Source organism: Mustela nigripes, chromosome 9 (assembly GCF_022355385.1).
Source record: "Mustela nigripes isolate SB6536 chromosome 9, MUSNIG.SB6536, whole genome shotgun sequence".
Taxonomy (NCBI): Eukaryota; Metazoa; Chordata; class Mammalia; order Carnivora; family Mustelidae; genus Mustela; species Mustela nigripes.
Window position 1 is genome coordinate 33,049,179 of NC_081565.1, and position 25,905 is coordinate 33,075,083.

Below are 25,905 nucleotides of genomic sequence, written 5' to 3' on the forward strand. Positions count from 1 at the left end.
AAACAGGGACAACAGTGAGCCTTACTTCTTAGGATTGTTGTGGTCAAGGAATGCAGCAAGGCTCTAGAAGCCACTCCCAGGGCACCTGGGCCATAAGGAGGTGGTCAGCAAATATTCCGTCCCTCCTTCCCTGGAGCCCCTGCCACCCCTTCAAACGGCTGATTCACAGTGACCGGCGCCCAAGGTTAGCCAGTTGATACTGGTGTTGCCTTACAGCTCCCCCTGTCCTCTCCGGACAACGGAAGGGTACGGTCTCATGAACAGATAATAATGATTAGCCGCGCCAACAAAAATAAAGGGAAATGGTTTCAAGAAACCAGCCCAGAAACGTAGCACGATATTGCACTTCTATTTTGGCCCAGGAACTGGCGGATCTGACCGGGGAGTCATCCGATAATCCCTCTGAGCTGCCTAATGAGGGCAGTGACATCACGGAGGGTGATCAGAGGAGGAGGGCCGGGATGAAAACAGCCCCAGGGTAAGTCTGAGTGGAGAGGCCGGACCCAAGTGACACCCAGCCTGCCCCCAGCTGCCCGGGTTAATAGAAGTCGGGCGGACCCCTAACCATGGAGATGGTTTGCTGGAAATAAGGGAGCCTCGGGAGGACTCTAATAGGATTTTTGTGGCTCTTGGCTCACGGCCAAATGAAGGCCTTTCTCTCTCAGCCCCGACACCCTGCAGACCACTGCCCTGTGGCCTTTCCCAAATGTTCTCCCTCCTGAGGAAAATGGTGGTTTGGACTCAGAATCTGCATGTTGGCTCGCCCCATCACGCACTCCTCGGGTCCCTGCAGCCTGGCGTTGACCACCAGGCCGACTTCGCGTCATATGGTGTCTTCTCACTGTCCCTCCCCTCATGGTTCCATTACAGATGGGAGGCCACCCCCTTCCCACTCCCCAGCATGAATGTCACCAGGACTCATGCACAACGCCCACGAGAAGCCGGAGGCTGTGAGCAGGCAGAAGACAGCTTTGGAAGCCAAGTCCCCTAGCCCTGTGGCTTCACAGCTCTGGGTCTCCCACCACCCCAAGCCTTCATTCTGTCTTCCCACTGTTATGGGCTGAAATGTGTCCCTCCAAAATTTGCATGTTGAAGTGGTAACTCTAGTACTTTAGAATTTGCAACTGTACTTGGAAATAAGGTCTTGAAAGAGGTAAAGTAAGTTCTAAGAAGGCTGTTAAGGTGGGCCCTGATCCAATCTGCCGGGTGTCTTCATAAGAAGATATTAGGATGTATGAAGGCACACGGGGAGACACATGCACAGAGGGACACAGTGACCTGTGGCTACCTGCAAGTCAAGGAGAGAGGGCTCAGAAAAAAAACAAACCTACCAATATCTTGGACTTCTAGTCTTAGGAGAACTGTGAGAGAACAAGTTTCTGTTGTTTAAGCCATCTAACCTGTGGTATTGTGTATGGCAGCCCAAGCACACTACTATACGCACCTTCATTAATAGCACCATCATCCATTTAGTTCCTGGAGCCAGAAATCTGGAACCTTCCTGACTCCTCCCCCAACCTCAGTGTCACAGCCGGACGATCACAGCTGACTCTACCCTTTCTCTCCCGTTCCCACTTGCCCTGAGTCTCTTCTCCCCCCATCCACACTCCTGTCGTTATCTGGGCTGGTGGTTAGTAGCTCCCAAGTTTGCAGAATGAAAAGGCCCCTTCCCACCCTCCAGGCCAGGAAGGATTACCACGGTAGGTGTGTGGGGTGCTCGCTGCAGACCGAGTCCAACCCTCAGCAGGGACAGAACTCAGGGTACACAGGGCAGGTACTAGACCATAATAAGGAGACAAGTGTGGCAAAGGGCTCTGAATCGCAGGCCACCTTCTGGAGATGAAGGGCTGAGTGTGAAGGTTGTATGGAAACATTTTGCGATGGACAGTGTTGTACAAATCCGTGATGAGGGGCGAGCTCCTCAAAGCCTGATCTCTGAGCCTCGGAAGGGCCCTTCATAACCCTTCCAGGCCTTCACACCCTCGGCCTGCCCCCCTCTGTTCACTCTTCGCCAGTGGCTTGGGCAGGATTTGGTGCTGCGGCTGGTGGAGGACCTGTGCTAGCCCTCCCTGGGAGGCTTCCCATCGCTCCGGGCTGGGCTCTCATGGCAGCCACAACTGACTCCGTGAAGTGACAGTTTTGGGTGGTTTTATTTCTCTTTTCTTCACTTTGGTTTTTTTCTTTTTTTTTTTTTTGCATTTTTCTTTTTTTTTAAATTTTTTTATTTTTTATAAACATATATTTTTATCCCCAGGGGTACAGGTCTGTGAATCACCAGGTTTACACATTTCACAGCACTCACCAAAGCACATACCCTTCCCAATGTCCATAGTCCCACCCCCTTCTCCCAAACCCCCTCCCCCCAGCAACCCTCAGTTTGTTTTGTGAGATTAAGAGTCACTTATGGTTTGTCTCCCTCCCAATGCCATCACTTTGGTTTTTGATCCTGGGTTTCTGTCTTAATATTCTGGAGAATAATAATATAGTTAATATTATTCTGTCTCCCCAAGTCCTTTTTAGAAATGGAAAATGTGTTCATGTTGCAATAAACCATCTAAGAGTCCCTGCAAAGGCAGTTCAAACTCTTGTGGAAGATGTGGCGAAGCTTCGGGAAAGCCTCTTACCTGCGATGTCACAGAGTTCTGCATCTGAGGCGTTTGCCAAAGCCTCCTCCAGCTCCGGCTCCAGGGTCACACTTTCCAGCACGGGATCCATTGGCTTCTGCTTGGGGACCCAGACCTTTCCTGCAAAACACGAGTGCCTGTTACAGGGCAGGCGACTCTGCTGGGGCAAACTCTGCTGATGGCCCTAAGAGGACTGTCCCAGAGCACTGTGGGTCCCTCAGGGCTGAGACAGTTCCCTTCAGGCTTCTCCCTCTGGGGACCCAATGCCGAACTTCCCCAAGGAACAAGAACCAAAGATCTCCAACAAAGCACCTCTCACATTTGAAAATAAGCACTTTCGATCTTGGTCCAACTAGACTCTAGTCCAACTAGAGTGTTTAGTGAAAAACACTCGTTGCTAATCAAAACAACCTGTAGGCAGGTAAAAGCTACAAAAAAAAACTTTAATTGAATGTCAGGCTATGGGATACCCTAACCCAGGGTTCGGATGTGAGAGAAAAATTTAGAAACATTTCTAAACAAAATACACTCAGATTATTAAAAGAATAGGGAGCAAAAATGTATCCTTGCCTCATGGGACATTATATATATATATATATATATACATATATATATATTTTAATATTTTATTCATTTATTTGACAGAGAGAGAGAGAGATTGATCACAAGTAGACAGAGAGGCAGGCAGAGAGAGGGGGGGGAAGCAGGCTCTCCGCTGAGCAGAGAGCCCGATGTGGGGCCTGATCCCAGGACCCTGAGATCATGACCTGAGCCGAAGGCAGAGGCTTTAACCCACTGAGCCACCCAGGCGCCCCGTGGGACATTATATTTTTAAAGTGTCAGACTCATGACTGGACAAGGGGGCAAAGAGGCGCACAAGGACGGTCACTGCGCTGACCACCGATAGGGGGTTGTTGAAGAAATTACGGGACGTCTACACGATGGTGTTCTCACACCGATTATAAAGGATGATGGAGATGTTCACTTACGAAGAAGGACAAGCAGGATATAAAGTGAGAAAAAGCAAGTCTGTAAAAGAGCACGAACAATGTAATTCCATGTATGAAAACTGCATTCGTTCATCGTTCGTTCATTCATTCATTCATTCATCGCACTAGATATTTACCGAGTGCTTCCTAAGTGCCAGGCACCCTTCTAGCAGCCAAGGGGAGGGGGAGCACTGATCCATTCACGATTTAGTGAAAGCAGACAGACAGTAAACAATCATGCAAAGATATCGCATGGCCTTAGGCATTGTGGAGGAAAATAAAGCAGAGCAAAAGACTAGGAAGTTCCAGGCTGGGGTCCAGTCGAGCGTGGCTTTTTTTGGGTCGGGTGGTCAGGGAAGGCCTCACTGAGATGATGGTCTACAAGCTGGTCTACAGGACAGAGGAAGGAAACATGCCCCAAAGACCAGCTGCAAGGCAAAGATACCTGCCTTCACCGTGGCTGTTAAATGTGCACTGAAAGTTCCAGTCAGAGCAAATGGACAAGAAAAAAAAATGGCATCCAGACTGGAAAGGAAGAAGTAACATTATCTCTGATTGTAGCAGACATGATCCAATATGCAGAACCCCCTAAAGATTTGACAATGTGCTGTTAGGACTGATAAACTCTGCTCTGAGTGAGTTACAGAGTAAAACAAGTTCAGTGTGTACAAACGGGTGGTGGGGTTTCTGAATGGCAGCAACCTGAAAGGAAAATTAGAACGGTCATTTCACCTACAGTAGCATCCAGAGGAATAAATGCTTAAGGATAAATTTAACCAATGAACGGAAGGACTTGTGCAAGGAATGCTAGAAAACGTTGTCACAAGGTATTACGGAAAACCTAAATAAATAGAAAAATATCCCAAGTTTGTCGATTGGGAGACAATATTCAGATGGCAATATTGCCCAAAGCAATCTCCAGATTCAAGGCAACTTTTACCAAAATTCCAATGTCCACCCCACTTCTTCTTATTTTTTTTTTTTGTAAAAATAGAAAAGCTATTTCTCAAATTAATAAGGAATCACAAGGGGTCCCCCAAAAGGCAAAATAATCTTAAAGGGAACAAACCTGGAGGGCTCGGACTCGCTGACATCAAAACTTACTACAAATTTAAACAGTGTGGTACTGACAAGGATAGACATATTGACAATGGGATAGGATAGAGAGTCCAGAAATAAACCCACACATCCATGGAAAATTGATTTTTGACCAGGGTACCAAGACCATTCAAGGAAGGAAAGAATAGTTTCTTCAAGAAGCAGTACTGGGGGTGCCTGGGTGGCTCAGTCAGCTGAGTATCTGATTCTTGGTTTTGGCTCAGGTCATGATCTCAGCGTCATGAGATCAAGTCCCTTGTCAGGCTCCACACTCAGTGTGGAGTCTGCATAAGATTCTCGCTGCCTCTCCCTCTGCTGCTCCCACTGCACTCTCTCATTCACTCTCTCTCTAAAATAAACAAACAAACAAATAAAATGTATGTTTTTTTTTTTTTAAAAGAAGTGCTGGGCCTGGACATCCATACACAAAGGATGAAGCTGCGCCCCTATCTCACACCATATACAAAAAAATGAACTGAAAATGGATCGACTTGAATATAATAGTTAAAACTATAAAACCCTTAGAAGAAGAAAAACATATAATCTACACATAAAATCTTCATGACTTTAGATTTTGCAACATATTCTTAGATATGACAACAAAAATTTAAAAATTGGTCAACTGGATTTTATCCAAATTTAACATTATTGTCCCTCAAAGGACATTATTGAGAAAGTAAAAAGACAACATACTGAAATCACATATCTGATACAGTCTAGAATCCAGAATATGTATAAAATTTTTTTTTACAACTTAACAATGAAAAGAAATACAACCCAATTTAAAAATGGACAAAGAACTTAAAAGATATTTCTTCAAAAGCAGCCACTCTGGAAAAACAGGATGGAGGTTCCTCAAAAAGTTGGAAATAGAGCTTCCCTATGATCCAGCAATTGCTCTACTGGGTATTTACCCTAAAGATACAAATGTAGTGATCTGAAGGGGCACGTGTACCCCAGTGTTCATAGTAGCAATGTCCACAATAGCCAAACCATGGAAAGAGTCTAGATGTCTATCAACAGAGGAACGGATAAAGAAGATGTCATACACACACACACACACACACACACACACACACACACACACACACAATGGAATACTATGCAGCCATCAAAAAACACCAAAATCTTTCCTTTGCAGTGATGTGGATGGAACTAGAGGGCATTATCCTAAGTGAAGTAAGTCAATCAGAGAAAGACAATTATCATAAGATCTCACTGATATGAGGAATTTGAGAAATAAGGCAAAAGATCATGGGGGAAGGAGAGAAAATTGAAACAAGAGGAAACAGAGAGGGAGACAAACCATAAGAGACTCTTAATCTCAGGAAACAAACTGAAGGTTGCTGGAAAGAAGAGGGGTTGGAGGGATGGGGTGGCTGTGTTATGGACATTGGGGAGGGTATGTGCTATGGTGAATGCTGTGAATTGTGTAAGACAGATCAATCACAGACCTGTACCCCTGAAACAAATAATATATTATGTGTTAATAAAAAAAGATACTTTTCCTCAAAGAGGATATACTTATGACCAATAAGCACCTGCACAGATGCTCCGCATTAGGGAAACGCAAATCAAAATCACGGTGAGATGCCACTTCACACCTACAAGGATGGCTAGAGTAAAAACCAAAATGGAGAATAACAAATGTTGACAAAGATGTGGAGAAACTGGAAACTTTTTGATTGCTGGTGACTGTGTAAAGTGGTGCAAACACGGAATTAGCACATGATCCAGGAATCCCACTCCTGGGATTATAAGCCCCAAAGACTTGAAAACAGGTACTCAAAAAACTACGTGTACAGGAATGTTCATAGTAACACTAATCTCAGTAGCCAAAAGGTGGAAACAACTAGAATGTTCATCAGTAAGTAGATGAATGGATAAACAAATTGTGTCATATTGTTCAGTCACAGAAGGGAACAAGTGAGTGCCAAAAACAACATGCTAAGTGAAAGAACCCAGGCACGTAAAGTCACATAGTTTATGATTTAATTCATAGGAATTATCCAGAAGAGGTAAAGCCACAGAAACAGATGAGTGGTTGCCAGGGGCTGGGGACAGCAGGGACTGGGGAGTAACAGCTTATGGGGTACGGGTTTTTATCTTGGAGTGATGAAAATGTTTTGGATCTATATGGAAGTGGGGGTTGCACAGTACTGCGAATGCACTGAATGCCACTGAATTGCTCACTTTACAATGGTTAATTTTATGTTACATGAATTTTATTGTTTTACTTCAATTTAAAAAAAAAGTTCACTTTGGTTATTGATTGAGAATTGCCAGAAGTGGGGCGATAGTGGGAGTCTAGACCTGGTGAAACTGGAAAAGGACAAAACATGCAAAGGGAACAAATGGTTAAAAAGAAAATCTGCTATAAAAATGAATGATGCAATGAGTAGGTTGGCCCTTCAATAAATGTCTCAGACCTGTGGTTCCTTACACCCCTGTGGCAGGTGCCTCCAGCAGGGGCAGTGGCTCTAAGACACAAGAGGGGGTCTGGACTTCCTCCTTTCCTTCATCTTACTATTTGGAATGTGGATATGATGGCTGGAGTTTCAGCAGCCAATATGGACCACGATAACAAGGACATATTGTTGAAAAACAATATGCAGGGATGGCAGAATGAAAAACTGGAGAAGGTCTTGATTACTAATCTCAAGGAAGATGCCCAACCAGCCCAGAATGCCTACCCCTATAGCTAAGCAAAAGAAAGTTAAAGCTTTTCCTTGATTAAATCTCTCTTATTTTACTTTTCTCCTCCACACGTGTAGTCAAATCTAATCTGCACGAAGAATTCAGTATAATTCTGCCTTAAAAATATCCTGCATGAAGCTTTATTCTGATCTCCCAGTTGAGCGAGAGTGAATGAAAGTCCAGATTCCTTAGAACTTCGTGCCAGTTTATGGCTCCATTGCATTCTTCTTGGTCTTGCAGAGACGGGGGTGCTGTTTCCCCTCAACCTTGGCTAGTTCTAGGTCTGGCACTGGGTAAAGAGATGCTTAGTGAGGGCTGGACACCATGGCCTTGAGTCTGCCCCATCAAGCCAGCAGGTGTCCTTCCTCAACACTCTGCTGAGACCCTCACTTATTCAAACTGTAAAGACTCCAACGGTCATCACATAAATACTTTCTGATGAGGATGATCGTGGTAGTGGTGATGATGGTGAGTCTCTGAGACGGGTCACTATGTGCAAACAAAGAAGTTCTAGCTGCCCTCCTTGGGTCAGCATGGTTTTTCATGAAGGCCGGCCGGCTCCAGGAGTCTGGAGAGCTGTTCCCGGCTCCACGCCAGGCCAGCATTCCACGGGAGGGGCAGCAGGATGGGCCTGTGTACCGCCCAGATTCCATTTCCCACCCCCACCCGCCATGTCCAGCTCCTTCCCTTGCAGGGTGGCGGGTCCATGGGGCCATGCGATGACTAACCCGTAGTCCACCCAGGTGTGCTCCTGACTCTCGGTGTCCCCATTTTTCAAAGGTTCAAGTGGGACAACAGGAGGCCCCATAAGGCTGCACGAAATCCAGAGATTCTATCCTTGTCTGCTGCGTGGGACTCGCCCCTCGTGGCACAAGTGTCTCGCCCAAAAACCTCTCATGCCCACTCTCTCAGCCGGGCACACCCGGCCCTTATGGTCAAGGCCTCCTCCTCCCGCACCCTCCCCAGCATGCCTCAGGCCACACCATCCTCCAGACATTCTGTAACCCAAATGCCCCTTGGGCTTGCCTGAACTTCTCAAGTTTCTGTAAAATCTGAACTAAGCTCCGAGTCCAGGGTTTGTGACGGCTCGACCTCCTCCCCATGAGGCACCCCCCTGCTTGCTTTTTTATTTGATTATTTATCACACAACAGGGACACCGAGACAAATGCTATAGACTTGGACTCTGGGCTCAGCACATTTATAGTCTGGGGGGCGGGGAGAATGGAGGAAACTGCAAACAAGCAACTACACAATGAAGTAATTGATCAGAATTAACGGTGTCATTCAATCCAACGCTTATCAGGTACTTTCCACGTGTTAGTGTTTATTAGGTGTAGATATCACGACGAGCCAGACAGATGTGGTCCTTGTAGCTGGGGGACTTACAGTGTGAAGAAGCAGCCCACAAGACTCCCTGTGGACTTACTTAACTTTAACTCATTTATTCAACAACTCTCTATGAGCCCTGCTGTAGACCACCAGGCCCTGTGCTGGGTGCTGGGGGTGCTGGGTGAGCAAGACCAGCCTGAGTCCCTGGCCTCGCGGGACTTACAGCCAGTGGGACAGATGAGTGATACATAAGGAGAAAACGTTAAAGTGGAAATCACTCTGAAAGACACATATGCAGGCTCCTGAGATGGAGCAGAACCCAGGGCGAGCTGAAGGGACTGCATGTCCTCACTGGGGTGGATGGGAAAGGCTCCTCTAAAAGAGAAGACAGCACAGTTGAGAGCAAATGGATAGTAATAGGTAGGACTTACATAGCATGTGCTATGGGCCAGATGCCTAGCTAAGTGCTTTACAGGTATCTTAACTCCACCTTCATAACAACCTCACAAGGCTGGTAATAGTACCTTCTTCATCCCCATTTCGCAAAGGAGGAAATGGAGGCACAGCAGACTGAAAAATGTGCTCAGGCTCACGCAGCTAGTAATCCAGGCTGTGTTTCTAACCATTAAGCCTCTTACACAGGGGAGGAAGAGCCAGCCATGAAGACAGCATGGAGTCAGACAGCTGGAGCAGCGGTCCAGGAAGAGGGAATACGTGCAAAGGTCCTGAGATAGAAAAGAGCTTGGGATGTGTGAGGAAAGGAAGGAGGGTGTGGGGCAGCAATGGGGTGAGCCAAGGTAAACATAATCCAAGAGGACAGCAGAAGGGTTTGGAGTATAAGGGGCAGTCCTGGAAGGGTTGGACAGTCAGGGAACGCTCTCTGTTTCCCAGTCTTCTAGATCACTTCTGCTGGGGCAGAGAATCTTAGAAGGACAAATAGAGAAGCACTGGGGAATGGGCATGGACAGTGAGGGCAGAGGGAGGTGACCTTGTTCCCAGTTGGCACAGCACAGGCCTTGCACAGGCCTTATGTCCTGATGTCATGACTAATAGTTTTCACTTTCATTTTCAAAGGTGTCTACATTTGTGTGAAAAACAATCAGGACACCCTGGCTAAAGGGGATTTAGGGGAAAGTTTTGCTGGTCTGGGTATGTAACACGCTTTCCTTAGTTTACCCAAAACTTAATGAAATCTACATTATGTGTTGATGCCCTTGGTGTTGGGTTTGTGAATTTGGGCCGGGCAGGCATGAGGGCAAGGAGGCCCAGTCACACATGGCTCAGCACAGGGCCTGCATACAGGTGGCACTTGACAGTGATGCAATTATAAGAGCAACAGTATTCAGTACCTCTCTTTTCCCCTGTGTAGGGGACCAGATCTTCTCGGTCTTTAAACTCCTTTGCTTGCTTTTCCAAGTGATCCAAGAGCTCCTCCCTTTTAAAGGGGCCCGTGGGCGCCTTGGTGGTCTGATCCTTCTGCCTCAGGCCTGCAGGCAGCAGTGCATTCTATAGTGGAGGTTGTGGGGCCGGGTGACAGAGAGAGAGAGAGAGAGAGAGAGAGAGAGATAAAGAGAAAGAGAGTGGTCAGCAGCTGAAGATTTGCATTTCTCCCCAAATTCTTCTTGGACCCATGCAACCTCAGAGCCCATCAAATCAATCCAGGTCACTCATTTCCATGTGAGGGATCTGACACCCAGGAAGGGCAGGGATTTGTCCAAGGTCACCCACCAGATGAGGGCCATAGCTAGACTAGGATCCAGGTCATCATTGTCTAGAGTCTCTAAGCCTTCGATGATTCTGAAGGCAAGGGGGTGAGGAGGAAGCCGACACAGGGCTTGGCGTAAAGGGGCCCTCTAAGAATGTAAATATAATTATGTTGGCATTTGGATGCAGGATAATTACAGCTATTGTACCTATAGTGGCTGAGGTGAGAAGCAGCCCCGAGGGCCTTGAGTTAGGTCCCTGAATGCAGAGTGGGGCAAGAAGCAAGAGACTCAATAACCAAGCGGAGAAAGGCTCAGCAGAGCTGTGGTGGGACGAGGTGTGCTTTCGGGCTGCAGCCCTGGCCAGCCCTCCCGGCTTCTTTCCACCCTGCTGACAGGCCATGCGCAGGCCACTCTGTCTGTTAAATATTTTGAACGTCGCCCTTGGAGATGGGTGTCTCAAGAAAGATAGCATCAGCCAATCCCCGTGCTCCTTCTTCAAACATGGTTAGTCTTCTAGGTGTGGGCTTGCCTCCGAAGCAGACTAGAGTCAGGGTAGATCTGAGTCACGTAGGCTTCCCTCACCTCAGCCCTCCCTGTGCCTTAGAGATTCAAAGAAGTCTGTGGTTGCAAGGATGCTTAGAGATTTTCTAGTGCACACAGCTGCCCTCCAAGAGGAAACTGAGGCCCAGAGCAAGGAAAGATTTGCCCAAGGAGTTTTGGGGATAGATCTAGAACAAAAACCAGGGTCCTTCTTCAGATGCAGGGGAGGAGGGCAGTCTTCACTTCTAGTCATTGCTCTCTCTCCACCCCACTTTCACTCAGGGAGAGCGGAGGATACCAGGAAGGCAGAGGGGAATAGAATCTCACCCCACTTCTTGCCGCAGCCCCCAAGCCAGCTAAGCTAGAGAGCCTTCCCACCTCCAATCTCTGTACCATCAAAATGCATAGCTTTGGCCACTCCCACTCCCTTTGGAAAGCCCCCTCCGGGAGGGGATGGGGATGGCATCAGGTATATGAAGACAGCTGTGGGCCTGGGCACCGAGAGCGAAAGCTCAGGAAGACAAGACCACTGCTTTACTTTAGTATGATTTTTCACAAGAAGGTTTACCACCATTTACCACAGTGGGGCTTCTCCCCTCGGGCCCCTGAGTGCAAATGGACCTGGACCATGAATCGGCAAAGACATCTGGGAGTTGGAACATGTTACCAAAGGATGGCCAGTAGGTAGAAAATCAAGCCATGACTGATTTGGGGGTGAGCATCAAGAAGATAAATGATGCCACAGACACCCCAATTTCCCTGAAGCAGCCGTCCTCAGGTACTGTCCACCATGACACACTGGATGATGGACGGATGAGGCCCACAGGGGAGGCAACTTCTGTGGGCATGGCCCGGGCAAGATGGGGTTTGCTGTGGCCAGCGGCATGTCCACACCTTCTCTCCCATGGTGGGGCACTTGCGGGGATTCAAGTGAGAGAGAGAACCACCTAACTGTCCCATAAACCTCTGTCTGTGATTACCCACGGGGAGTAAACCAGATTCTCTGTGACATGCCTGCAGCTCACAGTTGACCACCCCGACAGGCTTACGCCCTGGCCTGACGTGGGCTGACTCTAGCTGTACAAGCATGGGCAGGTCGCCTCGTCTCACGGGGCCTCAGTTTCTAAGGCCATAAAATGTGAATAATCAGCTCTCTCAGGCTTGTTGAGCTAATGCAGGAAGAGTGCTTAGCCCACTGCCCAGCGCTCACAGATTGCTACTTCTGGTCAGATGGAATTCATTTTAACAGGAGATGGTTACCCAAACATGTATGTTGAAATGGAGATGTATTATCCAAATAGATCTCAAAATTCAAAAAATGAAGACATGCAAATATAAAGCACAGAAAGCAAGCGTTTTCCCAACGATCCCCACAGTAAAAGACCTGATAGGTTGTTGTCACTGTAAAGGGTTTTGACAGCTGCTGTAAGGTGCTGGGGCACGTGCTGGCCCTTAAAAGCCCAGAGATGGGAGAAACCCACAAGGCTAGAACTGAGGGGGAAAGGGCTTGCAAACTCACATCTCTTTTAGAATATATCTGATAGCGGCCACTGCTTTCGTTAAAGTAGGGATTCTTAACCTTGGCACAATTAACATTTGGGGCTGGATGATTCCTTGTGGTGGGGGCTGTTCTAGGCATTGTCAACTATAGGCCAGCATCTGTGTCCTTGACCTAATGGATGCTGGTCGGACCTCATCTCCAAGTTGTGACAACCAAAAATATCTCCAAACACTGCTAGATTCCCCCTGGGGGTGGGGGCCAAAATCACCGCTAACTGAGAACTACTACTAAATTGAAGCCCATATCATCACAATAGGGGAATGAAGATCTTTCTAATGTATTTTTAAAATATTACTTATTCATCAGGTTAAAGTATGGTTTCATTGATTTAAATCTTCACTGAAAGCAGTTGATTTTTTTTTAAGAAACAAAAATATCAAAGGCCATTTCTAACTTTGTTTATTGGATTTTTAAAGTAAATATTGAGACTATAACCTCTTTAGGGTTAAAGTTTTTTTTCCCACTAAGTGATATACTTAATAAAACATAACATTATATTCAATTAAAAATATGCAGACTGCTGCATATTTCTTAAACTCCTGGTTATTTATCCTTTTAACTTGTTTTCAAAAATGGCACATGATCTCACATGATACATAAAAATTAACTTTGAGCACATCAAAGATCTAAATATAAGAGCTAAGACTACAAAACTTTTAGAAGAAAATAGGCATAAATCTCTGTGACCCTAGATTGGGCAATGGTTTCTTGGATATCGTACTAAAACAATAAGCAACAAAAGAAAAAATGGATAAAATGACTTCATCGAAAATAAAAATGTTTATGCTTCAAAGGAGCCTAGCAAGAATGTGAAACCCACAATTTGAGAGAAAATTTTTGCAGATCATCTATCTGATAAGGGTATAGTATTCAGAATATATAAAGATCACTTATTACTCAAAATATAAGATAAGTAACCCAGTTTAAAGATGGGCAAATGGGGGAGCCTGGGTGGCTCAGTGGGTTAAAGCCTCTGCCTTTGGCTCAGGTCATGATCCCAGGCTCCTGGGATCGAGCCCCGCATTGGGCTCTCTGCTCAGCAGGGAGCCTGCTTCCTCCTCTCTCTTTGCCTCCTCTCTCTCTGCCTCCTCTCTCTCTGCCTGCCTCTCGGCCTACTTGTAATCTCTGCCTGTCAAATAAATAAATAAAATCTTTAAAAAAAAAAAAAAAAGATGGGCAAATGATCTGAATAGACCTTTCTCCAAGGAGGACATAAAAACAGCCAATGCACATATGAAAAGATGCTCAACGTCATTAGCCATCAAGGAAATGCAAGTCAAACCTAGAATGAGACACTACTTCACACCTGCCAGGGTGGCTAGAGTAAAAAAGACAGATAATCACAAGTGTTGGTGGGAATAGTAGCCCAGTAGCATTTTCAGAGTAGCCAAAAACTTGAAACAACTCAAATGTCCATCAAATGATGGGTGCATAAACAGAATGTGGTACAGCCATACAACAGAGCGTTAGTTGGGGATAAAAAGAAATGTAGCAGTGATACATATGACAACATAGGCAAAACCTTGAACACATCGTGTTAAGTGCAAGAAGCCAGGCGAAGGACTACAATATCGGAATCCATTTATATGAAGCTTCAGATCTGTAGAGACAGAAAGTAGATGATTGGCTGCCTCAAGCTGGGGAGGCTGGAGAGAAATAGGGGTTTCTTTATTAGGCGATGAAAATGTTCTAATGTTGATTGTGTGAGGTTGTACAACTCTGTGACTATACTAAAAAAACAAAAAACAAAAAATAAGACCCACTGCATTGTATGCTTTAAGTGGGTGAATTTCACAGTATGTGAATTACATCTCAAATAAAGCTGTTATTTAAAATGGCATATGTTGGGGAGCCTGGCTGGCTCAGTCAGTTAAGTAGCCAACCCTCGATCTCAGCTCAGATTTTGATCTCAGAGTCGTGAGTTCAATCCCCAGAATTATCTCCACACTCTATGCTGAGTGTGGAGGCTACTTTAAAAAAAAAAAAAAAACAAGGCATATTTTATCTAGGGGAAAATTATAAAAATGGCTGATGCAGGAGCTAAACCACCAGGGACCACCAGGGACAGGAAGCTCTTTGTGAGCCTGTGGCTGGTAGCGATGGTGAGATTGGCCAGAGCTGGCCAAATTTAAAATGGTGTTCTGTTTGATGAAGTGGTGAGCCTCCCTGTGTAAATTAGTTATGGAGAAGTTCAGTGGGTGAGAAAATACTCCCTTGGATCTCTCAGAAGTCTTAGAACCTAAAACCGAGTCTCAGATACAGGCTACCCTATTGATGAGGAAAAGAGCTCCCACAACCATTTCATTGGTGGTTCTGACCAGGAGAACACCAGGTGAACGTGTACGAGTGGACAAGTCTCTTTCATTCTGTGTTCCTTGGTCATTCAACACACACCCCATGTGTCCAGGCAGTGTGCTAACAGGCAGGGCCAGGACCCCGCAAAGAGATCTCTAATTTGGAGCAACTGGGGAGAGGGAAGGTCAATGGAGGAAGTGGAGTAGAATGAGAGCAGAGTGTCCCTTACTGCCTGCATGGAGAACTCTGCCTTGTTTTCACTTTTTGAGTTAATTAAGATCCTAAACGGGGGTCAGCTCCACTGACCCGCAAACAACAGTCCATGGCTAGCCATTCCGTTGCAGGTGAAGGTTGTCTACTTCCACGGTGCCCGTGGTCATCGGAACCTCTAACCTTGAAGAAAACTGTCTTGTTCTCCTGATCTTCAAGTGTGTTCAGGGGAATCTGCTGGGCACGTCCTTCTCTGTGGTTAGTTCTGAGGGAAGCATCGGTCTGGCTCCCCCAGGCCACACATCAGTGGTACATTGAGGGGGACAGTTTCTGACAGGCATATGCCACACATGCGTCTTCCCCCCAAAGACAGGTTGGTGAGGGGTGAGGTTTGCTTCAGGAGGACGAGCTCAGTCCCTAGGACCCAGAGCTTGTATTCACACCCCTCCTTACACTTGGAAAGGTACTCCTGTGACGAGGACGGCTCTTCGGTCTGAGGCTACAATGTTATGTGGGAGATGTTTGGGAGTGGTGGGGACTGGGGCACACTGGGTTATCCAGTGCCTCGCTATCCAGTTCCAGAATTATCTCCGTGTGAGGATATGGGTGGTGCTATTAGATCTGCTCATCTTTATGTGAAAGCACTTGATTTTTAAATGCTGATACAAAGTGCAAATATTTTAAAAGCAATGTTCAGGTCACAGAAAACACATCTGCAGGCCAGATGGGATTTGTGGGCTGCCGCTTTGCCACATCTGATCTAAGATTCCTATCAGACTAGAACTCAGTGTAGACAAAGTCAACGTATTCACTCATTTATTCGACAGATAATTACTCGAGTGTCTTGCCCATGTCAGGCTCTGGACCAGAGGAAGAAAGAGGTCTACCCATGAGTTTTCAATGTAGTGGTTTTAAAAATTATAAAAACCCATGAAATTTTAAATAGGTCTTTAGAAATAATCATAGAGGAAAAAATTAGGTGAGCTCTTCCTGTGGTCCCCCACTCATGGGTTTTTAAATGGTGACTTCCTTTTAAATGCTGGAAAATTAAAACTTGGATGTGCATCTTGGCAGGTTATCATCTTAGTCTGACTTGCACACCCACGCTCTGGAGTCCAGCTGTCCAAAGGACAATGTAAAGTTTGACGGATCCTTAACAGGGCTGTAAGGAGCACTAATATCCTGCCAACAGGAGCCAGTAAGGCCAAATATCAAGTATTTGCACAATTATCATTGCTATAGATAGTTAGGGTTACGTCAGAAGCCATCCCAGCTAGGACCACTGTGGACTTGTTCAGACATGCACACACGCACAACACTCGGGCAACACACACACACACACACACACACACGCACACACACACACACAGTATTAAAGGGGCTGCAAACCTCTAAGAGAGCCTGCAGACCAATTCTTTCATTTCCAGTTGAGGAAACTGAGGCACAGAAAGAGCCAGAAAGTCTGAGTTTACATACAGACCACACTCTATATAATTTGCATGCCTAAGGATCAGTGTGACCCTTTCCAGGCCGGTGTTTGATCATACATAAAATGTACCCTCCTCTGCTTCTTCATAGTGGCCAAATTAATAAACAGCTATATCACTTTTCTCAAATAAAGCATGTCTAAGGTCAAGGGAATATGAGAGGTGCCCACCCCCCACCATGGTCCGAGCTCCAGGATCCTGGATTCCTGTGCTCTGACTGAAGCCCACACAACTTCCCAGCAGAGAACGGGCCACAGAGGACAGTGTCTCTACGGCAGCCGAGGATCTGGGGGGGAAGGGCCTGGCTTGACGTCATCCGCTGGACCGAGAGCCGGGGACTCTTGACTTCCAAGCCACAGAAAATGTTCCATCCCACCTGACAGCCTTCCTCTAGGAACAGACCCTGGAAACCAGATGTGGTGCCATATGAGAACCAGGCCTCCTCTCCAAGTGTTAGAAAGCCAGAGCTCACCTCCTTATCAAACCAGTCTCGGTTTACAGATGGAGAAACGGAGGCCCCGAAGCATGGAGCTCCTGTCCTGGGGTAAGAGTGAAACTCAGGAGGCTAAACTGCCCAAAATGCCCACTGACTTCCTTCCCCCTCCCATTTTAAATGACCTAAACCTATCCTAGATGCCCCACCCCTGCCCATCACATCGGGAAGGACAAACATTTTATAGGCCAGTCAGTCACACCATTAACTTTTACAAGGTAGTGGGGGGAAAAAAAAACAAAAACAAAAACAAAAAAAATATATATATATATAAAATTTTTAAATGTTTTTAACTGGACTTGAAGATTTTTTTCAGTTAAAATGAGGCCCTGTAGACCCTCTGGGTCTGGATGATACGGAGCACCAGCAGCTTCTAGATTCCACTAGAAATCTCTCGGTGGGGCTTCAACAGAGCAAGCTAGCTTGCATGTTTGCTTTCCCTTTCTTTCTTTCTTCTTTCCTTCCTTTCTTTCTTATTTTATTTATTTATCAGAGAGAGAGAGCAAGACCACAGACGGAGACCGAGAAGCAGGCTCCCCGCTTAGCAGAGAGCCGGATGTGGGGCTCGATCCCAGGACCCTGAGATCATGACCCAAGCCAAAGGCAGATGCCTTGCCTAACCAACCCAGGCATCCCATCAACAGAGCTTTCTTGTCACACGTGGGGGACTTACCCTGAGAGTGTAGCAGGAGCAAAGGGGGCCACACCACTCATGCCCCAGGCACAGAGGGGACAAGTGGGGCCCAACCTCTAAGTGCCCCTCCCTCTTCAATCATAGTGCCACTCCAACACACTCGGGGCATCTCCCCCTTTCCTCTTTCTTTCTGGAAAGATCCAAGCCTTCGGCTCAACTGCCCTGACCTTGCTGTAGGACCAGCAAAACCCAATAGTCACTATCTTCCCCAGCCAACTCTTCTAGGGCATTAGAGCTGACATCCAAAGGTAACTCTGTGGTCCAAGTCCAGTAGCTATGGTTGTAACAGCACATTTGGTCATAACCGCACACTTTATCTCATTCTGGTGTTCACAACACAAGCTGGGCCAAACTGTCCTTCCCTATGTTCTGATCCTCTTTTTCTGCCTCACATACAAGAAGAAAGTTTCACTGCTGTGCTGGGACCTGGGCATCTTGAGAAAATGAATCTGGGATCCTGCTCCACGGGGTTCACAGCTGCAGGGGAGATGCACGTCCAAGTATGAGTGATTGCCCTTGGCTTCCTGGAGGAGGGGGTTCCCAAGCTTGGTGGGCCCCAGTGTTCCAGGCAGGAAAAAGCCAGGGCAGGAGGACAAAGGGGAGGGTGTCACAGGGGATAGAAAGCACATCAAAGACAGAGGTGTGGCAGAACGAGGGGCACAATCTGTCTGGGGGAGTGTGAAGCTGCAGGGTCCTGAAATGTCCCACCCCGTGCATACTGGCCTTGTTCAAGCTGCCATGGCTCCAGCTGGGAGCATGAAAGCAGCCTCCAGGCTGGCCTCCTGGCTTGCACCTCTCCCTCTTTACTCCTTTCCCTTCCTGTCAGCCAGCCGGACCTCACCAAGTTCAGCGTCCGACCAGGTCGCACCCCAGTCCACTCACAGATGTCCAGGGCCTCTACTAACCTACAGAGTCATAGCCAAATTGATCAGCCTGGTACAGAGAACTTTTCAGTTTGACCCCAACCTGCTCCAGCCTCCCAATCTTCCCATCGTCCAGGATCCCAGGTCCCAGCCTCTCTGGGCTGCTCCACATTCCACAGCCGCACCCTGCTCTCCTGTTGCCATTCCTATGCACAGGCCGTGCCCTCTGCCTGGCATTCCCTCCTGTCTCCTCCCCTGCATTTGTCTTTTAAAGTCCTTCCCCTGGGCACCCTGTTTGGCTTTTGCAGGGCTCCCCACATTGATCTGGAAATTCTCTATCCAAACTCCTCTAGGCATCCTGCCCGTGCTTATTTAATGTTACCTTATTCTGTCTTGGAGCACGCTATGTCTCTCTCCCCAGGGAGACCCAGTGGGATGTATCTTCGTCTTCTCCGCCTCCCCAGCCCCAAGCACTGGGCACTAAGAACATGTATTCAGAATAGTCCCCACCCACACGGCCCTGCTGCTCCCGCTGGGGAAGGCTGGTATTACGTGGACACCCTCCAGGTCAGCATCACACCTGTGGTCAAGGCCACCTGACTGCTTCCCAGGCAGAGTTGGGGGAGGGGACATATGAAAGGTGCCAGGGTGGGGGTGTCCAGGATGGGGCCAGTTCACAGATGGGAGTTTTGGGATATGCAGACTGGCTTCATGGGATGTTTTCTTTAAGGGCCTGAATGTGGTTCATTTCCTCCCAGCTCTGCCTTGGACCTTTTGGCAGAGTGGGACCTCAGGCCATCAAGCTGGCAAACTCACAGTGACAGCCTCTAGACAGTCCCCGATATCATACCTCCCCTTCATTGGCACTAAGAGCACTCTACTCTTAGAGCTGAGCCCAAGGCCTCTGAGACTAAAGACTACTTTTCCCAGGCTCCCTTGCAGGTCGGGTGAGTGACGACATCACCAAGCCATGGTCAATAAGAAGGGTCCAGTGGAGAGTTCTAGTAACCTTCCTTAAAGGTTGGTTACATATGGTTTTTTCCTTTCCTTTTTCTCCCCTTTTCCTCTTGTCTGATGTCTCATGTGCAGCTATGACGGCCACCACCCTGGACCACAAGGGTGAGGATGGTACCCCAGGGCTAGCCAGAGATGAGCTGGATGGAATCTGGGAGCCTGGGAAGCATGGGGAGCTGTGCTCCATACCAGCCCTAAAAGGCCCACTTCTGGACTCAAACTTGAGGGATGAATAAACCACTGCTCATGTCACATTATTTTCAGTCTCTTACACTTGTCACCAACAGCATCCTGACTGACAACCTAGGTTCTCATCCCAGGGCTGTGAAGCCACAGACCATGCACTTGGTGTTCTCTGACTTCGGATTCTCCTCTCAAATGAAGTTCAAAAGCCTTTTTAGCATCAAGCCTCAGAATAAAGGTGTGAACTCCATACAGATGCAGCTTACTGCCTGTTAGTTTCATCATCATAAGGAGTAATTATTCATTTCCATTCAACTGAACAGACACTGAATGGTGGGGGCACTCAGAATATCGACATCTGATTGGGGAAGTTGTGTACTGCATAACTTCAATTACATTATATTACATTACATTTATGTGGACAATGTTTCCTGCAATGCACAACTTATACAACTGTCCCTGGCTGCGCTGTATTTGGTGGTACAGTGTGACTCCAAATTTAAGAGGCCTAGATTCTCGTCGGCAAAGTGTATATTCAGGTTCAAGAAACATTTATTAAGCTGCTACTGTGCGTCAGGCATTGGGCTAGGTGCTTTTCATACATCTGACCATCCTTCTATTTGTGTGTGTGTGTGTGTGTGTGTGTGTATAAACAAACATGAAAGCCTGTTATTCAGAACAGAGCTAAGTTGCAAACTAGGAGACCTACAGTCCAAATTGAATGCCCAAACTTGGGTTGGTTTGGCTGTGCATTTAAATGTGGCATCAACATTTTAAAAGAGGGAACTTGCATATAAAGCTTCACATGTCCAGGGGCTCCTGGCTGGTTCAGTCAGTTAAGCATCTGACTCTGGATTTTGGCTCAGCTCATGATCTCAGGGTCATGAGATTGAGCCCTGCTGGAAGCCTGTGTAATGTTCTCTCCCTCCCTCTCCCCAATCCCTGCTGCTAAAAAAATTCAGATTCCAGTATCTCTCGAAAAATTAAATGATCTGGCAATAAAGGCCCCATAGGGCCTTCCATCCACCTTGGCAACAATGGGTGTGCCTAAAGAGCAAGTACCCTTCAGTCAAATACAAACTCTCCTGTTTGCCTCAGTCCCCGCCACTCCCTACTGTCGCCAACACAGAGGTCTAGAATCAGGTACCATTCATCATTGACTATGTTGTTGTTAGTGTTCTTCCTGGGAGGTTAAGTTGCCAGCAAAAACTTTCTTATGTCCACATCTCTTTTAAGAGTGGAAAAGTGAAAGATGAACCAGGATGGCCACGTTTCTCGAGAAACTGGCGCACCTTCCTTCCTTGGCTTATATTACCTTCCTAATGTGGGTGCTCAGATTGCTGCCTCTCAAGTGGAAAGTGTCCAGGAGACGGGGAGAGATGAGGAAGAGGCTAGGGGTGGGAAGAGGGGTTTAAACTTTATCTACAGGAGTGCCTGAGTGGCACAGTCCATTGGGTGTCCAACTCTTGGTTTCGGCATGGGTCATGATATCAGGATTTTGAGATTGAGCCCCACGTGGGCTCCAGGCTCTGCATGGACTCTGCTTGAAATTCTCTCTCATTCTCTGTCCTTCACCCCGCCCCCCCGCCAGCCGCTGTCTCTCTCAAATAAATAAAGTCTTAAAAAAAAACCCTTATTGACAGTGATTTTTTTTCTTTTTAAGGGTGATCTGAATAATAAAAAGTAAAATTTTTACTTTTGTTACATCTAGATGAAGGGAACATAGTATTGTCTGTACTCCATGTGTTTTGAATGTTTCCCATTGAAAACATCAAAATCAAAATGGAAATTGCTCAGTGTCCTCAGCGTGGGGCAGGTGCAGTGCTGTGAGTTAGAGGGGGACAGGACAAGGTTGGGCCTTGAAAAATGGGAGACTTTTTGAACTATATATAGGGTGAATGGCTCCAAGACCAAGAAGATCCCCCAGCAAAGAGACAGGGAGGAGAGGGGCGGAGGAGAAAGTAGGGCTCCTGGGGAGGCTGGAGAGTTTGCAGGGAGGTGGTCATGGGCCAGAAGACAGAGGTTAGGGTGGGGACACACTAACACCTGGCCTCACTCACCCTCACCCTGCCAGGTCCATCCTTGGCTCTGTACATGGCCGGCAGTGTTTCTAAGGATGTGTGCCTATTTTTAGAGCAGAGATTTATTTCTTTCCATTTCAACTGTTTACTTCTGTCCCGGGCTTACAATTCTGCTGGTTTGTGTTGCAAGGGAGGACCACAGCTCTCTGGACCAAACTTGGCTGCTTCCTGCCTGGCCAAGAGCGTCTTCTGGCTCACAGGGTACCATCTGGGGAGCAGGGAGGATTTTAGGATTTTGTGGGGTCTGATGCGAAGCAAAGTCGTGCGACAGAAGTCCAGCGTTCTCTTCCTGGATCTGCGACGGACCTGCTGTGTGACCTTGAATAAGAACATTGCCCTCTCTGGGCTCCGGGGGGAGGGGATTGCTGTTGTTTTGATTTTTCTTCATTACAATGTCAATACTACGTCTGATATCATAGGGTTGGTATGAGGATTCAGTGATGTGCATAAAAGCATTGAGTGAGTGATGTGTGTCCAGGAGGGACCCCATAAATGAGAGCTTCTTTAGCTGCATTGTGTACATATATGCAGGGGGTGGGTGAGGGAGGGTTAGAAGGTTTTTAGGTGTCCTTTCAGTGCTGGGAGTCTACAGTTCCAGGTTTTCTCCTCTATTGTTTCTTCCTGTTGTTCATGGCCCCTTGTTCTCAGAACTCCTGATGCATTATGGATGAGGAAAAACAGGTCTGCCTAAGCCTCACCTCCCACCTACCAGCTGCACGATTCTGATTGTCTATTTCTTGTTTTTTGTTTTTTGTTTTGTTTTTTTTTTTTAAGGATGTCTGGACCACAACCTTTAACGACCTATCTCATAGGATCCTTGTAGTGATCCTTATAGAGGTGATGCCCATACAACACTTAGCACAGTACCGGCCTGTAAGAAGCCCTCCACAGAAAAAAAGAGCTATAATAATTATTTGGGGCCCTGCAGGGAGACTGCTCCTTCCCACTGCTGTTTCTGAGGCTATAACGGGCCATAGCCTCCCAATCGCTGACTTCAAAACCAAACCACATAACCCGATTTCTTTATAAGGTTGGGATTATCTCTACCATCTTCCCTCCTGCTAATATTTTAATCCTTTTACTGAGACACTTTAGAAAAATTCTTCCTTTTCCCCAAAGCTTCATTATCAAGCAGTATTTACAAGGAAATTCTTGGTTTCTTTCTTTCTTTCTTTCTTTCTTTCTTTCTTTCTTTCTGCCTTCCTTCCTTCTTTCCTTCCTTCCTTTCTTTTTTAGAAGATTAGCATGGATGGTGAAACTCACCTAACAACTTCAAAGGAAATTGTATCAGGAAAGAACAACTTGCTGGTCATTCCCCATCCCAGGCCCTGGCAGGCCCCAGCCCACAGGTGCTCCCAGGAGGTGGTGATTAACAGCACAGGCTTGAGGGGCGAGGACTGGAGGCTGGAATCCCAGCACTGACTGTTACAGCCTGGGTAGGTTACGTCCTCTCTCCAAGCCTCAGATTCCCCATCTTTAAAATGGGTCCCCTGACCAAACCTGTCGGAAGATTAAATGAGATCATCCACACAAACTATGCCCATGGCACCACCAGTAAACGTTAACTACCTACTGATCCCCTAAGAACTAGCACACGGTACCCGGCACAAGTCACAGTATGACCGGTGGGTCTTTGATGTTTCTCTATGTTGTCCCCCCGGCCCCCGCACTGCCTGGTGCAAAGGCGAACTGAACCAAGGAGTTGGCTCGGTGTCACGGCGGCATCCACTTAACTCCAGAGAGACGAGAAAGGGCAGATCCTCTTGGGGAATCAGTCAACAGTGGATACTTTTAGCACAGGGAGCATTCCTCTCCCGCGGGAGTCCAAGGGCAACAATCTCATGATAAGCTCGAGTTTTTCCAGGCCACAGAGTGAGAGATAGAAAGTTTCAGGGACTTGTTTTTCCCCCTTGCTTTCTTTCTTTCCCTCTCTCTTTCTCTCTCTCTTTTTTTTTAAGTGCACAAGCTTGGAATCCTCTGCTGCAAACAAAGCTGCTTTCCAACTCCGGAGTACTCTACTCTGTCACGTGACCACGACCACGGGGCTTAACAGTTGCATCACTGAAACCCTAACCCCCTGAAGTGTCAGCTGAATTCAGGTAATCAGACTGCCGGGTGCTGCTCGTCAAACCGTAGCTGGTTAAAGCTGGAGGGGGTGTCAGAGGCATCCATGCTGACTGCTCCCCTTTTTCAGAGAGGGAAACCCAGCTCCAAAGAGGGAAGACACATGCCTGAGTTGGGAGAGGAGCCAGGACCGAGCACGGACTTGTGCCTTTCAGGATGCTTCCAGGAGGAAAGGAGGGTGATTTTGTATCCAGCACTCGCCCCTGCAAAAGCAGAGCACATCTGTGGCTCAAACGTTCTTTCTGAGACCCCCGTGGGGCTTCAGATTGGCTCTCAGAACCATATCATGGCTCCTCACTGCCTAGGGTGGGGCCCTGGACAATTTACTTCACCTCTCAGTTTTTTCAACTGCAAAATGGGGCTGATAACAGCACCTGCATCACAGGATTATGGTGATGGTGGAATGTGTGAAGATTTTCAAGGTGCTTAGAACAGTGCCTGGGCATAAGAAGTGCCCTGTATGCCCCTGTTAAACAGAAAAGGAAGTAGAAGCTGTATAGAGTGTCCCAGACAGGGCAGAGGACCAGGGGCCTGATCTCGTTCTGCTGGGACCTGTGACCTAGAGCAATCTCCTTCTCCTCTCTTGGTCAGTTCCTGCTCTGAAAGTTGGGGGCATGGGCTCTCCTGATCCCTGTGCTCCTCCCGGATGGCTGGCACCAGACCTCTCCTGGTCTGCATACCTTTGGCCTCTTCCTGTGCTGGCCTCAGAACACGGGCCAAGGGCAGGTGAAACAGAGCTGGAATGTTTGTGCTCTCGGAAAGTAGGGAGCCCACTAGATCTTTTTGAAACTCACACACTGACTTGCAAATCAGGTAACGGAGACATCTCCATGAAGGGACCAATTGTGTGGCAGGAACAAAAAAAAACTCCACTGGTCTCTGTTATCTCCTATCTTCTCTCTGACTTCTCTTTCCTCGTTCTTGGACTTAGAGAGAAAGGGGTCTTTGAAAATGTCCATTCTGAAACCACAATGGTATGAGAATCACGGGTCTCGATTGCTCAACCCTTCTCCAAATCTGAAAGCACATTTATTTTCCTCCTTTTGGAGTGGAAGCTGAGAGAGCCCTTGGAGCCTGTCTGGAATCCGAGCCTCCACACCCTGGTCCTATGACGGGGGCAAGTTAGCTTTCTGGGCCCTAGGTTCTCTGTCCCTCCAGGGCACCCACCCTCCTGCTGATCTTCTGGGAGAAGGGTAGGGGTGCTGGCTGTGTGAGGGGGGATTTGCTACCGAGGCCAGAGACCTTGATTTACTGGGGGAGCCCTTTGCCAGGTTAGAGCTGAAACAGAGCTCCCAGCTGGGGGTCCGAGAGGCCTTAGGTAAGGGCTATACTCCCGTCCTGAGAAGGCTCTTCTACCTCCCCCTGTCCCCTTCAGGTCTGATGCTTGGCTTGGACCTTTGGCACCATCCCTGTGACTTGCAGACACAGCCTCATCTCACTCCAACCCCACCCGGAGCAAGAAGGCCAGAGACAGAAGGCTTTGCTCTTCATTGCGCTGGGGACAGCAAGTCTGCAATATGGTGGAAAGCTTGTGGGGAGGGGTGGGGCCCTTCCTTAGCTTCAGAAAGGAGCTCTCCCACCAACCAGCCAGGCCTTCCACCTCCCACCCATCTCACTGGCACCTCCTTTGGTCCATCTGTCCTCAAAGCTCCTGAAACCAGCAAGTCCACCAAGTCACTGCCCCTCAAAGATTCCTCGGGCCTACGGAGAAAAATCTAAACTCTCCAGTTCCACCCCATCCCCCCACCCCCACCCCCTACCAACCCAAACCTCCTTCCAAGGTCATCTAACCCCCACAGAAACCGCACTGAGATTCTAATTACCACTGTCCCCAGTTGCCTTTTGTATGTGAGCTTTGCACGCGGCCTCCATTGGGCCTAGAATTCTTTGTTTTTATTCTTGACTCAGAAAAATCC

At 47.5% G+C, this 25,905-nt stretch overlaps 1 protein-coding gene across 1 annotated transcript in view; it reads right to left on the minus strand.

Moving 5' to 3' along the window:
- Positions 1 to 25,905, minus strand: part of TMOD1 (tropomodulin 1) — an 84,133-nt gene that overhangs the window by 34,574 nt on the left and 23,654 nt on the right. Inside the window, exons 3-4 of the mRNA XM_059411236.1 lie at positions 10,088 to 10,244; positions 2,625 to 2,744 (exon numbers count right to left, since the gene is read on the minus strand). Coding sequence (XP_059267219.1) covers positions 2,625 to 2,744; positions 10,088 to 10,244 — 277 coding nt within the window. The remainder of the gene's footprint in view (positions 1 to 2,624; positions 2,745 to 10,087; positions 10,245 to 25,905) is intronic.